Here is a 16046-nt window from a genome sequence, read left to right as displayed (position 1 = left end):
GGGGCCTTAGTTATGTTGCGGGGGTGGGGGTGGTTTAGAGATACACACAGAAATATTTACAAATGAGAGTATTAGTGAGGTAATATTAACAGATTCATGCCGATAAGTAAAACCTTACTGTGTGTGAGAAGCTTACTTGTCCATTCACCCGACTGCTTTTTACTTCTGTTCCTATACACATTCTATCCTTCTTTTCATATTCCCCATCCATGGCCTCTACCTAGAATTTTCTCTCAGAGCAGTCAGACTCTACTGCTGTCATGGATTGTTCCTCTGCTGTTTCCTGTAGACCTTTACCTATTTGTTCATGTTTTTTTTAATGTCACTTTTTACTGCAGCGGGCATTGCTATAGTCTTCTATTCACATATGTGTACACTAGCTAAAGATAAACTGGTTCATCAAAGTAAGCATGGAGAGGGGTTTAACATGATAAAAGAGATATATGCCCAGCTCAGTGAAATCTCAAAAGGAACACACGATTCTACACGGGCACCATGTAGTGCATATACACACGTGCAGGCAAACAGTCACACATGCAAAATAAGAATAAATACATCGTGTCTTTTAAAGTGTAATGTTGTCCCACAAAGTGGGGCAGAGAGAAATTGCACTGGTTTTAACAAGAAGAGCTGATGTCCCGTGAGGCCAGTTGACTCTTGAATGCATCAAATCAAATTATTACAATTTTTGCATTTCCTGCCTCGATGAATGGTGGTGCTATTAACCAAGGTATGAGCAGTGAAGGACACTGGGGAGTAGTAAGTCATGGACTTGGTAAATATCACATAAAGCTAGAGACGTCTAAGACTTCAGGGTGGCAGGTAGATAGACAAACAGACAGCAGTTGCTATCTTGTGTAAGGGTCTGAAACTTAACAGCCACACTGTACATAGAGACATGGATGCATCTAGGTGATCGTTGAAGCATCCAGAAGATAAAACAGAGTGAGAAAGGTCACTGGGAGGTGTGACACACTTTTTATCCCAGCACTTGGGAGGCAGAGGCAGGTGGATCTCTGTGAGTTCCAGGACAGCCTGGTCTACAGAGCAAATTCCAGGAGAGCCAGGGCTGTTACACAGAGAAACCCTGACTCAAAAAAACTGAGAGAGAGAGAGAGAGAGAGAGAGAGAGAGAGAGAGAGAGAGAGAGAGAGAGAGAGAGAAGAAGAAGAAGAAGAAGAAGAAGAAGAAGAAGAAGGAGGAGGAAGAGGAGGAGGAGGAGGAGGAGGAGAGGGGGAGGAGGAGGAGGAGGAGGAGGAGGAGGAGAGGAGAGGAGGTGGGTCAGTCACTCTCCAGAGAGTCTATACCTGCAGTGATTAAAGATACAAAATCCAGATAAGAGATTAAGCAAATAATCAGTTCTATGTGTAATTGCTGAGACAGACTCCTCACAGTGTACAGATGCCTTGGGTCAAGGGAGATGGCTCAGTAGGCAAAGCTTTCGCTGTACAGACACAGGGGCTTGAGTTTGGATCCCCAACACCCACATAAATGATCATTTGTGGTATACACATTTGTAAACCCGTGAAGACTGGCAGATTCTGTAGTCTCACAGACTAACTAGTCTTGGTAAAATGATGGACTGTACATTCAGTACAAACCTGTTTCAACAAGTAAGGAGAGAGTATCACACAACCAAGTGCACCCTCACGCATGTACAAGCCTGTATATACAAACATACACACATGCATGCACAAAAATACACATACATACAAACACACACAAACATATATACACACATACACAAACATACACACATACATACACAAATACACATGTGAAAACACACACACACACACACACACACACACACACACACACACACGATGCAAACTACCTGTTTTAAAAAAGAGAAGACAACTAGAACACAGTCATCCTTTCTATCTTCTGGTTATGACAAAACTTCTGCTAATATGTGTTGCATTGTTTTGTTTTTATTTTTGTTTTCATTTCTCTGCCTTTGTCTAATTGACTGGCACCTTTGAGCTCAAGAATTCTGCCACCTTGGGAGCAAGATTAAGGTTTTGAGTGGGTGTGTTCTCTTATTGTTTGATGGGAATCCTGACATTTCTGTTTTCTACTTTCTGTGGTCATCCTTAAATATCCACAGCAGTTCTTTTTCAGCAGAACTCTCTAACTTGATTTTAGAAAAACGGTCCACTATAGTAGTAGAAATACAACTTGGAGGCTGAGAAGCTAAGAGGAAGAGGAAATGAATGGCTTCCATTTTAGTAATGCCATCTGTATGCTAAGTACTTTATTACCATCTTTAGTGCTCATCACAATTCCAAAAAGTAAACCCCATCTTAAATAGTTAGGAAATGGAGGCTTAGAGTACAGGGTGTGTTCCAAATGACCTACTGTACTTTATTCTCCTAATACCCTTAGAAAACACAGCATCCTATTTCCCGTATTTTGGAGTTAATAACTATGTTAATCAACATCTCTGAGTCTGTGACAAAATTCCTCAACTAGGCAACTTAAAGGAGGAAGGTTTTAATTTTGGCTCATACTGTCAGTGGTTTGAATTCATTCACCAACTCTAGTGCTCTTAGGTGTATAGCAAGGCAGAATCAACATGGCTGAAAGACAGGACAGAGGAAAGCTGCTTAACATGCCACCCAGATAGTAGAAGGACAGAAAGGAAGGAGCCAGGGAAAAAGGTAGTCTTGAAGTGCAAGCTCCCAGTGACTCAATTCCAACCACAGCCAGCTCCTGAGGAATTCATCAATGGTTATGCGTACTGATGAAGTTAAAGATCTTGTGAGCCAATCACCTGTCACCATCCTATCACCAGGCAACCCAGTCTTAACACATGAGCTTTTGTGGGATATTTTTACATTACAACCATAACAAAAACCTAGGTGAGTTGCTGTTGGGAAATTTACCAAATACCAATGGGCTAGAAGCCAAGATTCAACTGCATGTATCAAGAGGCCATCCTTTAGCATTAAGTTCTGAATTTATTCAACAGGCCAGCTGCAAATGGATGTGCCTGGGACTGCAGGCCAGTTCTTTGTGTTTTGAAAGCCTTTCCTGGCTAAGACTGCTGTAGAGAGGGGAGTCCAGGCCCCACTTTTAGATCTCAGAGCATTACAAAGGGAAAGACAATATTTGATCGTATACTGGTTTGCAACTAGATGGTGGTATATAGAGCGAACTGTGCATTGTGGGACATGGAATGGATTCCAATGAACCGATGGTAAAGGAATAGAACAGCATGTGTTTTCACTTGAGAAGTGTGGGGAAAAGGGACAAGGCCGAGCGTTCCTCTTCATGTCATTTCTTCCTCTGTCATCCTGTCTTATTCACTGTAAGGTCTCCTTAATTCAGGGCTTCAGCAGTCCTGTCAGGAGTTGTTCAGTAAGTGACTGTCAAACGAGGGAGATTTTGTAACTCATCTGAAAAGCGTACTATGCTTTGTAAGGGAATTACTGAATTCCAAATAGCTGGCTAGTCAAAAACCTTCTGGAATGCAATATGTATTTAAGTAAGAGGATGTTGGGTTAGTCACGTAGAGACTCCCCAAAGCATATAGTAAATTCAGAGGTAAGTGTGATTTTTCTTACTGCTGTTTATCATTATTATTATTATTATTATTATTATATTCATTATTATTATTACATTAAAGTGTAGACCTGATTTTTCATGCCACCATGCATGTCATGTGGTTGAATTAATTTCCCCTTTTATTGTTATGGTCAGCTATTTCAAATTTCATTTTATAGAGATTTGTGAAAGTGAGGTCAATTTTCCCTTTTCCCTGAGATGGGGGAAATTGTTTTATTGGGTGTTTTGTATGTTAACATTATGGTAACTGTGAAGATCCTCCCCTGCCATATAGCAGGATGGATGTCAGTACAGATGGCAGTTCACAGAAAGCTGAATGTCTTCATGCCCATTGTGATTAAGTTTGGCACAGTATCTCCACTTCAATATTTTTTAAATGTAAAAAAAAAAAAAAAATTCATACAATCTATTCCCTTCCCCAAACTCCTCCCAGATCCAAAATAAAATAAATCACAACTGGCCAGATACTGTCTGTGGATGTTTCTCAGAAAATATTTAAATTATTGTCTTTTGTTTATGATAAAGTACGTTGTGCTGGTGAGTTTTAATATGAGCTTGACATAGGCTAGATTGAGAGGAGAGACCCCCAATTACGATGATGCATAGTATTTGTCTATAGGCAAGACTGTAGGGCATTTTCCTCATTGATGATTGACGTGGGTGGCCCAACTCATTGTGAGTAGTGCCACCCCTAGGCAGGCAGTCCTGAGGTGTATAAGAAAGTAGGCTGAACAAGCCAATAAGCAGCACTCCACCATGGCCTCTGCATCCACTCCTCTCTCCAGGTTTCTGCCCCAACTTCACTCAGCAAAGGAGTGTGACTTGAGAGTTGTAAGCTGAAATAAACCGTTTCCTCCACAAGTTGTTTATGGTCATGGTGATTTATCACAACAATAAAATCCCTAAGATATAACCTTAGAAAAGAACATTTGTGAAAAATTACCATGCTCAGACTTCTTTCATCATGGCACATGCTATTGGGAAGTTAACCCAATCTCTGTGTGATAGACTTTGAGTTACTGCAAGATTGTATTAACTTATTAGAATGCTTCTTCATCTCTTACCTTTTGCAATAATCTATATAGAGGGATTTTTAACTTTTGGCATGAAGTCGATACGTTCATATTTTCTTTGAGAGCTGCACACTTAGAATACATATATTCTAAGTATACATACACACATTTTGCATGTGGTTTTAGGACTCCTGAAGACCCAAAATTCATTGTTTAAACTGAAAACAAAAATCAAACTAACATTTTGAAACCTTGAGGCTAAATCATGCCAAATGAATCATCCACTGTGTACATTGAGGGAACCTAATTCATAGCTCATCTTTATATCGTTAAGGATTATATTTCTTTGTTCTGTGCTAAGTGTGAGCTCTCTCTCACTCTTTCCCTCTCTTGAACATCCAACATACAGCACAAGACTGAGCCAATCTTCATTGTACTTAAGAATTGATTGAATAATGGATTCAGACTGGGTTGTAAAACTTCATGAAAATGTATGCCATCTCATTTTTTTATTATTATGCATCTAGCTCTTAACATTGCCTGGCACATAGAAGGGACATTGTAAATATTTATAAACACTGAAAGACTGAGTTCTCTTTATTGGAAATGAGTGGCTTATGAAAGTCTTCACAGAATTCAAGAAAGTGCAGCATATGTTATGCCAAGATTTTCATCGATTCGAAGCTTCCATAGCTAACCCTAACTGTTCAGACATTGCAACTTAAACTATTCACATTTTCATTCTCATTTTCCCCATGTCCCCTTGAATATGGACTCCACAGGTAATGGTCCATATTTTACTCCCACACATATTCTACGAGCTCTCAATTCTGTGTCATGTATCTGTTCTGCTTTCATACGTATTGCATTTTTAATCATGTAGCACAAACATGTCAAGCTCACTATGCCAAATATTGACCCAATCACAGGCCATGTAGATGCAGTGCTTATCTACCCTTCACTGACCCAACAGGACTTCATATCCCAGAGGAGGGTGACCACTGTAGGAAAACTAACATTATAATAAAGCAATGTAAGGAGTAACGAGGAGAAAAGGACTCCAACAATGAAGGCGGGTTCCTGCCTCTTTCCTGTGCCCACAGTGTTTTGCATGTGTCTCTACTTTCCCCCAATAGCTCTCAATATTTTCCATCTCATTTTAAGTTCCAACACAAACCTTTCTCCAGTAAGATTTTTTTCCTATAGGCTCACTGTTTGATCCTCATTATACACTTCTTGGCTTCAGTATGCCTTCCTTTGAATTTATGACAATCTTCCACTTGCAAAACACATACGAATTTTAAAAAAAAAATCATGTCTTTTTCCAGTCATGTTTTCACACAGTTCCTGTTTTGTAATAGACTTCTCTAGTGGAAGCCACTCTTTACTTCATTGTGACATCACCCTACCCACAGCCTTCATCTTCTCACACATGTATTTCCTCTCGAGGATCCCCAAAATCACTTCATGTGCTGTTCCCTACTTACACGTTGTGGTTGGTTGTCATAGCAATCATTGTGTGGCCGGCGGGTTGCTCTTGTGTTTAAATTCTCTCTTTTGAATTTGGAAGGAGGAACTGATGGAGTAGGTAGAAGGGCTATTTGCTAGTCATACAAGTGTTTGCTCCATTGAAGAAGTTCACTTCGTGCTAACTAGTTCCTTGATTTTGGAAAACGTGGTCTCTGTTATTTGAGTACCTACCTGTCTTTGTTCATGTCAGCTTTCTTCTGAATTCTAAGCAAGTATCTCTGAAACTCTCATAAAGATTATTTTCAGGATTAGTTTATTATCTACATAAATAATGTGTTTGGGACACCTGTTGAAGAGTCTAGAGTTGGAGCAATTTGTGTGAAAAAAGTTCCAACTCAACACTACGGGCTAAAATTAATGTGCATTTGTAATATAACAATGTGTTAATGTACCACACTGCACATGTACATATTTAAAGTGTAAAACATTTCCTCCCTTCTCATTCATAAAATGCTTCAGGCCTAACAGCTTTGAAGCAGATTTCAATATATTCTCAAAGATGCTGTTGACAAATTAAGTAAAAATATCTGCCTCTTGGTAGGGAAAAGTATGCTTTTGAGTTTAGCCCTCAATGTAGAGACAAGGCATATCACACTATTAGCACTGGAGTTGGCGTTGAGTGTGACATAGATGCAGGGGCCTGGCATAGATACAAGGCATGGTATAGATGCAGGAGTATAGCATAGATGTAGGGCCGCAACATAGGATGAGGACACAGTGTACTGTGGTAGTAAAAGTAAAAGCTCTGAGACAAATGTATTTTGATTCACAATTGAAATAAATATATCCAGGTTCAAATTCCATTCCCAGCACTACCAAACTGTAAGAAATCAACAGTTCACTTTTACACATCTTTGTTTCCTCATTCATAAAATGGGATAAGAATAGTAACTTTGGGACAAATGAGATAAGATAGCATGTTAAATACATGTCCTGCTGTAATTTTTATAACCCCAGCTTTTGAATAAAAATTTCATTTTTAGTTCAGAATCCAGTGAGAGACCTTTATTCTAGCACCTGGACGTGTTTCAGCTCTGTGTTGTGGTGTCTAGGATGTCTTTTTATCTACCTCATTTCTTTTTCTATCAGTAAAACTGGGGCACATTCAGCCTGATCTGCCTGCTTCACAGGGATTTAAGAACAGCTAAGTCAACAAATGAAGGAGCGTTATCTTGCTGCTGTTCAAATGAAATGTGCTGTCCCATCAAATAGAGTTCTAGAGACATATTAAACTCAGCCAAAACCACGTCTGACATGAATTCATTATAAGTTGTCAACCTTTATGACTTCCTATTTTGTGGTAACCTTGGGGTCCTGATGTGACAAGTTTCTGGAAGGGCTGCTTACCCAACAGAAAAAACGGATTGAGAAAATGCCATACCTGAGCCAATATCAGTTCCTCTTGATTTCCATGAGGCACAACTGTATTTCCTGTGACAAAGTCTTGCAAAATACATTTCTGAGGGTAACTGTCATCTTTCAAAATGCACCTTCCAGGAATTGAAGAAGAAGAAAAAAACCACCTTAAGCATCCAGGACTTCAATGTTAAATGTGTAAAATACAGGAAATTTAAAATGCAAGTCAGTAACATATGTCCAGAAACTTAAAGACCTCAGGTCTTTAAAGATAATATAATACATAGAGAAACCCTGTCTTGAAAAACCAAAAAAAAGATAACATAATATTTTTGTCATTCACAAATTATTAAGTTTTAAAAGATAAACCAAAGAAATTTGAAAAATAAATATTTAAAGTGGATTTTTGTCACATGTGATGCATTGACTTTTTGCTAAAATAAAACCACATAGCCAGAGACTGAAATATAAAACAGGACTATGGTTTTTATTTTTGCATGAGACAAAAAATATAAAACTCCAGTTTTATATTTTAAATATCAACTGCTTTATATAAAAAATATGAGTTAGAACCAGAAATAACTTCTTGAGCCTTTATAAGGCTCATACATTTTGGGGTGACCAATTAAAAGTAAAAGAAAAATGGAATAAAGTAAGAGAAAAACACAAAATGTTGAAAATGACTAACAGAGAAATTCAGTGAAATAGAATGGTCAAGAATACCAAAATTGTATGTCAAAATTGGTTTCAGGTTTACCAAAGTGACCAGATTCTTGAATTAGCAGAATCAGTGAGGAGTGACAGAAAAATGCCTATGATTGTCTTCTAGAAGAGGGCTTGCGGTCATTCATATTTCCTTAGTTATTACTGTAAAACATGAACCTTGATTCACTGTCATGAAGGGATTCCAAGAATTCGAAAACTGAACCTGAAACAGAAAGCTTGATTTTTGAGGTCTTATCTTGAATTAGAATTTTAATTTCTCTTATGCACAAAAAATGTTATACTTAATCCAAATATTTTTGCAAATAATATTATCCAGATGCTTAAATAAATATTTTTGTAAAAGTATAGCATAGATATTTACATGTTCTGTGTAAATGAGGTGTCAAAGCCACTTTTTATATGTGTTATATGTATTCGTGTATCTAAACAGTGAACAACTTTTTCTTGTTCTAGGGTTGTACTGAAGTAGTGGATTTTCATAATGTAGTACCTAATGGTATGGACTTGACCATTTTCATCCCCTTGGTCTCAAATAATGGAAATTATACGTGTGTTGTTACATATTCTGAAAATGGACGCCTCTTTCACCTCACCAGGACTGTGAGTGTAAAGGTGGTAGGTAAGCATGACTTGTCATTCACAAGTACGTCACACAAGGGCTATGGTTTTGTTTAGGCTTTTAATGGGTTATTATACACAATTGGTCAAACTCTACTAAAAAAAAAAAAAAGAAGAAGATACAGAATTTATTCTCTGCACTAACCCAAGAGCCTGTAAGCAGGTCCATGTAGAGAGTAGGCATTCAGTAAGTGTTGGTTAACTTGCTGCATATGTGAATCAGTGACGAGTATACCAGAGAGTAAGAACAGAGTTTGATAGATGGGTGCTCACACTCCATCAGTGCCCTCTGTTAGTCACATGACTTTGAACAAGGCCTTGGTCTTAGCTGCAGGACAAGACAGAGGGGGAAAGAGATGGGGACTGTGTTTAACAGGTTTATAACAGGTTTAGGTATACCTGAGTGTTCCTTCTTCATATCCCACCTTTTACTAGATGGAGACACTGTGTAGAGGTGCTGCATGTGTTAGTGGAAAGATTTTAAACTGAGAGAGAGAGAGAGAGAGAGAGAGAGAGAGAGAGAGAGAGAGAGAGAGAGAGAGAGAGAGAGAACAGGCTTTTAACACAGCACAAGTAAAATCTAAATCCACCATTCTTTAGTCACTTTTCTTCTTCAATTACTTTCAGAATGATGCTGGGTTGGGAATTAATTCACATGAAAAAAGAAGACTAAATTTAGAATCTGAGTGTGTTTTAGAAACCAGATGAATTATATCACATTATATTCATCTTAGAAATTGTTTATAATTTTTGTGCCTATATGTATGTAGTTTTATCTGTATTTGGAAAGGTAAAAGCAGGTGTTCTTAGTCACAGGTTTACATATAAAGAAGTTGATAGAGCCATGGTGTAGAAGTCATTCTTAACTAACTCTCAAATGCCACAAGTTCACTTTTTACAGCTGAAGCACATTGGGTATATAATCAGACTTCACTAAAGGATGCTTAGGTATATTTTACTTAACTTGTTTTATGTAATTTATTCCTAATAATGAAACTTCAAGGTGACTTTTATTTGCCATATTTAGTTATAGAAAATTTACTTTTCAAAATAAAATATACTCATGAGTAATATATGGAGAAATCTGGCTGAGAACCTGGTCAGTCTTTAAACCCACACTCTCACATTCTATACTGTGGCTAGAGAGATGAGTCAGTGGTTAAGACTGCTGACTTCTCTTCTAGAGGACCCAAGGAATCTGAGACCCTCTTTTGGCCTTCACAGGCACCAGACTTGCATGTGATACATAGGCATACACACAGGCCAAACATCCATATCCAAAAAATAAAAATAAACTTTTTTTTAAAAAAACACTACACTGCAAAACTTTTTTAAGGTACTTTAACATACATGTATAGACCACACAAAGAGCAGCTTTTCCATACATGGACATTTGACTAGTAATCCACACATGTATAGACAATACAAATTACAGCATTTCAATGCATGAACATTTGACTAGTAATCCAGTATCAATCAGTCAGACATATGTGGAGGTGTCTTAAATTTTCCATGCAGCTAAATATTCATTTAATAGTATCCAGGTCCCATACTAGACATTCTGAGCACTTGAGGAAGAAATACTCAGATAATGAGCATTAGTATTAAGCATGGTTTACAAATGGAAAGCACATAGTTCCATGCGTTGAATACTTGAGGCAAAAGTAGCTTGGAAATTAAAAGAGGAATAAATTAAAAGAGAAGAAATACGACATGAAAACAGTTATTTCTAATATGGCAAAAGAAATCTATGCCACATGACCACTGGTAGTCAAAAACACTGATAAAACAAACTACCCACCTGAAAAGTGCAGGGGATTCAATATATTTTGTTTGGATTTTTGCAATGGAAAAACTGTTTCTGTGCTCATAACCCTTCTGTCACTAAATGTGCGAATTTTCCACACCAAGCCATTCTCCAATTCTCTGAGACACCATCTGTGTTTCCTACAGTTTAGTCATTTTGATACTAACTACCTGGAGTTTGCACAGACCCCACAGATTGAGGGCTCTGTCTTCAAAGAGTCTGAGGGACTCACAAGCTCTTGGTTCAGGAACTGAGGACTAAGAGTAAGGAACAGAGAACAATGATGAAAGATGCTCATGCCACCCACAGCACTCAGGAAATTAAAGGGCTCTCAGGCTCTCAGGAGTTCTGTGTTGGGAATAAGTAATAGCGATGAATACTTATTTCCTATTACATCACATTTTGTTTATTGTCAGTGAGTGAAGTCCAGGAATTGAGTATATATTAGACTGTAGGCCTTCTTAAGAATTGACAAACTATGCCAGGAATTTGAACAAGTTCGACGTAGAGTTTTGCATATGCCTGAATGATTTAACATCCCCCTTTTGCATTTCCTATCATAGGCTCGCCAAAAGATGCATTACCACCCCAGATCTATTCTCCGAATGAACGTGTTGTCTATGAGAAAGAACCAGGTAATTAGAGGTGTGATTCTGATATTTGGTTAGAATCTCTTAATTACAAGAAGTGAAACACAGGTTAGTATGAGACAGGAAAGGCTAATTGTAAGGATATGCACAGATTTAAAGTGAAGTTTGATCAAAAGCCACAGCATGTGAAAATCAGCTGCTGTGTCAATCTCACAGCAGCTCGGGAGTTCAGCCTCTTCTAGTGTAGGGTCCTTTATCCTTTGCTCCTTGTCTTCCTCCGTGATTATTGTCTGACAAAAACTTGACTTTGCACAGGGCTTTGGTTTGCCGAGGCTGTAATAATAGCACAAGACAGTTTTTAAGTTTCTGCTTCCTCTTCAGAGCGTGGAGCATGGAATCAGACAGAGCTGAGAGTATCATGGGAAAAACAGATCCATGAACGCTGGATTCAGAACCACTGTCAAATGGTTGTCATGCCTCCCTGAGCCACCTATAAGTTTTTTAACTTTTTATTCTAGAAAGAAATCATTCATAAATTTTCAAGTAAGAGATTTTTTTTGTTCATATGACTGAAAGCCTCCTTCAGTAGAGTAGAAAATCACAGAAAATTCTAATACTTTTACATCATCTTCTATACAGTAAAACCAATCTAGATTCAATAAGAAATGCAGAAGAACAGTTGTTTATGTGAACTGAAGGTTATAGAGCCAGAGATTGTGTAGGTGGATTGCCAAAAAGGAAATGTCCTGATGAGTTTTCAGATATGATTTGCCTTGTATAAGACGCATTAAGAGGGTTGGCCAGCCTCAAATGAATTGTATTTCCTAGAGTTAATATAGGCTTTGTGTGGTAATTTTAACATTCTTGCCACTGCTGAAGTACAAACCTGTCAGCCACCCAACTACATTTCACCTACTTATCATGCCACACTTCCAAAGCATTCCTAAACTCCTGTTCATTTCATCTTCCTTATGGAAACAAGGACTCAGAATCTGTAGGGTGAAGTTAGAGAAGCCATGCATTGTAGTGGAAGGTCTGGAGTCAATGTTAGTCAGTTAAACCCAAGATAATTAGAGGTTTCTTCAGAGTCTGGGCAATGGTGAACCAAGAATACAACCACAAAGCAGAGTTATTCTCAGCAGGCTGGCGTGACAGTTCCAAGATGGGTTAAATCCTTACCCAGTTCTTACTAACAATGTGACCTACAAACGCTCTTTAATGTGCAAACATTTCAGCTTTTGCTTCTGTCAGACATTAATTTTTAAAAGACTTCATGCTGTTTGATTAAGAATAACTACCTAGGGTAGGGAAGACTTACTTGGGAAGGAGGGAGGAGGGAAGCACAGGAGAGGGAAGAAGGAGGAATATATAACCTAAGGATGTTTTGAGAAGCAGTAGAGAATTATGATATTTTATGCTTACTTAATTACATTTTATGCATATATATGTAGTTATACCACTTGGGATAAAAATGATCCCCCCAAAAAAAATATAGACTTATTTAACAAAGTCCAGTGTGAGGCATGGGAAATCTCCTTTCAAGTTATTGGTCAGGAGAGTTCAAAAACCTCCCAAAACAATATAGGCTGTCACTGTTGTCCTTGATTGCCTCTCCAAAATTGAAAGTAAGATCCTATCACTGATGATCCAGCACACTTTGAACACACAACTTGGAAGGATCAATCTAGGTCTAACCTAGACATCTCTTCCCTGAGGACTACGTCTCATAGTATGGGAAGGAGATATGCAAGCTCCCCAAGGAGAGAAGCGATTAATAGTTCTACTAGTCTGTAAACCCTACAAACCACATTAGCCAGAATATCAAGATCTCCCAAAAGGTGCAATAATGGCACTTCTATACCAGGGCTAACCAACAGCTACTCAATTAGACTTAAAGCCTTCTCAATAGGTAGGAATTCATGCCTGACTCTGTAAACATAACCAGCTGGTAAGATCATGAAATCTAGAGGAGAACCTACTGTTGCCATTTGCATAAACCAGTGTAATTTCTGACTTCTGTGTAAATACTCACAGCTAGCTCTCAGCCCTTATCAAAGAAGCTTCTCTTTGCAGCAAAGAAAATACTGATCAAAATGTAGAGATCCACTAGTTGTGAGGTGCCCATCCCCAGTGGATACATCTATAACACAGTCCCTTTACCTAAGGAGCATATACACATGTAATTATATGTCTGTAATTTTAAGTAACTGGTTTGTGGACTCCTCTACATCCCCTGGCTCTTATATCCTTTCTGCTTTACCTTCATTAATGTTTCCTAAGCTCTGGGAGGGTGGATACAGATTTCTCATTTAAATTTAGACACTCAACAGCACTTATTTTCCTCAGTGTTATAGTCAATGATAAGTTACCCATGTTTTAGTAAATAACACCCACACTCATGCAAGCAATCATGATTAAATTTAGGGCTTCACACACAAAAAAATACATCAAAATATGAGAAGGCTTGTTGGTGAAAAGAAGATGACTGGGGAAATAGAAAGATGATGGTTTTGACAGGATGAAAACAGCCAAACTTTATTATATAAATGTGTACGACTCTGAAAGAATAAAGTCAAACCATAACAAGTGTAAGTATTTAGCTCTACTAAGTTCATAGCAATTATATTGGTCTTGACATGATTGTTGGCACTGTTATCACCGTTTGTAAACCAACCTCCCTCGTCTCATGAGCCATCTCAGCTACATAGCTTAGAACTGCTGTTTTAAACTAAGTTTCTGCATGTTTGGAGAAGGGGATTCCCTGGCCAGTTCTCTTAGTGATGACATCACAGTTCTCTTAGTGATGAGATCACTCCATCCTCAAGGACTCATCATCTAGGGACTCTTTTATTGGTCACTATGGTAGTTTGAAAGACAATAACCCCCATAGGCTCATGTATTTCAATTCTTAGTGCCCAGTTTGCAGAACAGTTTGAGAAGGATTAGGAGCCATGGCTGGGAGTGGACTTCGATGCTTCAAAAATCCCATGCCATTCCCAGTTAGCTGTCTCTGCTTCGTGTTTTTTTGATGAGACGTGATCTCTCAGCCACTGTTCACTGCTCCAGCACCATGCCTGCTGGCCGGCTGCCCTGTTCCCTACTGTAATGGTCATAGCTTTTAACCCTCTGGAACCATGAACTCAAAATTAAATACTCTCTTTTATAACTTGCCTTGGTCATAGTGTTTTATCAGCTGAAAAGAAAGAAACTAAGACAGCTACAGTTTGTGAGGGAAATAACAAAATTCGAGGTTTGGGGCCTAAAAAGAATGTCGCCAGAGGTCTCCTGGCATTTTAGAGCATACTTAAACAGTGTTTAATAAAATGGCCATTTTGGTGATTTTATTTACAATTACTGAGCTTCTATTCTTGGTTTTATCCTTTTGTGCATTTGGTGTTAGAATGACGTATGGTATATTGCCTTGTAGTGGCCACTAGAGAATCAGGCCCACATTAGTCATATGGATGATGCATATTGATGGATTAATATAGATTAATGGCATCTATTAAATTTGTTTGTTCATCAGGAGAGGAGCTTCTCATCCCCTGTAAAGTCTATTTCAGTTTTCTCATGGAATCCCACAATGAGATCTGGTGGACCATTGATGGAAAGAAGCCTGAGGATGTTACTGCTGATGTAACTACTAATGAAAGGTATCATGGGCATATGCAGGAGCTCTGGTCATCATGGACGTATGCAGGAGCTCTGGTCATTCTCAATCTAAGGTCTTGATGCATACTATTCAATGTACATGATGATTGTTTTTCCTTTAATAAAATGTAGCAAGATTTCCAAGTCTTCAGTGGCTGCATCCCAAAGCAGGGCTACTGAGCTTCCACTTCAAGTGCAGACTCTGGCCAGATTGCATGCCAAAGTTTGGAGTTAGCATTGTCTTGAGGCTGAGTATCCTCATCACAGTTGTCCCACAGGGCATGCACCATATTGTCTTAAACTCTACAAACTTCACATGTTTATGATTCTCATTTAGAAACATATGGAATGTATCTCCCTCATCTCCCTCATGAATGAAAAGATAAATGAGAAGGAGAAATGTTGGGATGTGGTTACATGAAAGTATTTTTGTTATCTGTCTTAATACTGGAGTGTGGTAGAGATATTTGTGTCTCTCCTAATTATGTTTATTTCTTAACCATACCTTTCCTATCTTCCCCTGATACTTGAGAATTACTTGTTAAATGTTAACAATTAACAATTTAAATTCTTTAAATTTCACTTTAAAAATGTAAATGTACAGAAGTCTCAAAGAGCTAATTTTTAAAAGCTAATAGGTAATAATGCAGACCTCTCTTAAAATGATAACTTGGGTCACTTTATTCTTAAGTAAACTTGAAATTTTTAAGGATTTAACAAAGGGGAATGTACAAGTCTCTGAAGACTGAAGATTTCTCTATAAGCAAGGTATAAATTGCTAGAGAGAATTGGTTTGCTACAGAAACTAATAAATCACAGTGGTCAAGTATGCCACAGAATAGTGGGAGGATCCCAAGTTTTATCACCTTGTGCAAACAGACCTTAAGCTAATTGAATTTCTACAATTCAAAACCTGTTTCTTCCTTACTAGCAAGTTGAGATTGTGAAGAAATTACAAAATATCTACTTTGAACAGCTTCTTACCCTACTTAGTTAAAACAAACAGTGAGAGAGCAGGCATTTAAATGTTATAGGATAAATAAGTGATTGAGGAGTAGGTATTACAGGAGTTCTTAGGAGATTCTGTCTTTTTGGGGTGATTAGGTGGCAATCCACAGATCAAACAGTGTTCAAATCAAATTTGCTAAGTTAAGAAATGAAAACCGGTAAAAGAAGTCTTGTGTT

At 38.1% G+C, this 16046-nt stretch overlaps 1 protein-coding gene across 2 annotated transcripts in view; it reads left to right on the top strand.

The window, feature by feature from the left end:
• The window catches only part of Il1rap (interleukin 1 receptor accessory protein), a 132418-nt gene that overhangs the window by 95225 nt on the left and 21147 nt on the right, over positions 1-16046 (top strand). For both annotated transcript variants that reach the window (XM_059277109.1, XM_059277108.1), the window contains exons 5-7: positions 8649-8814; positions 11184-11255; positions 14737-14863. In XM_059277109.1, the coding sequence (XP_059133092.1) occupies positions 8649-8814; positions 11184-11255; positions 14737-14863 (365 nt within the window). The remainder of the gene's footprint in view (positions 1-8648; positions 8815-11183; positions 11256-14736; positions 14864-16046) is intronic.

The sequence above is a fragment of the Peromyscus eremicus genome, chromosome 12 (genome assembly GCF_949786415.1).
Source record: "Peromyscus eremicus chromosome 12, PerEre_H2_v1, whole genome shotgun sequence".
Taxonomy (NCBI): domain Eukaryota; kingdom Metazoa; phylum Chordata; class Mammalia; order Rodentia; family Cricetidae; genus Peromyscus; species Peromyscus eremicus.
This window is presented reverse-complemented; position numbering and strand designations above follow the sequence as displayed.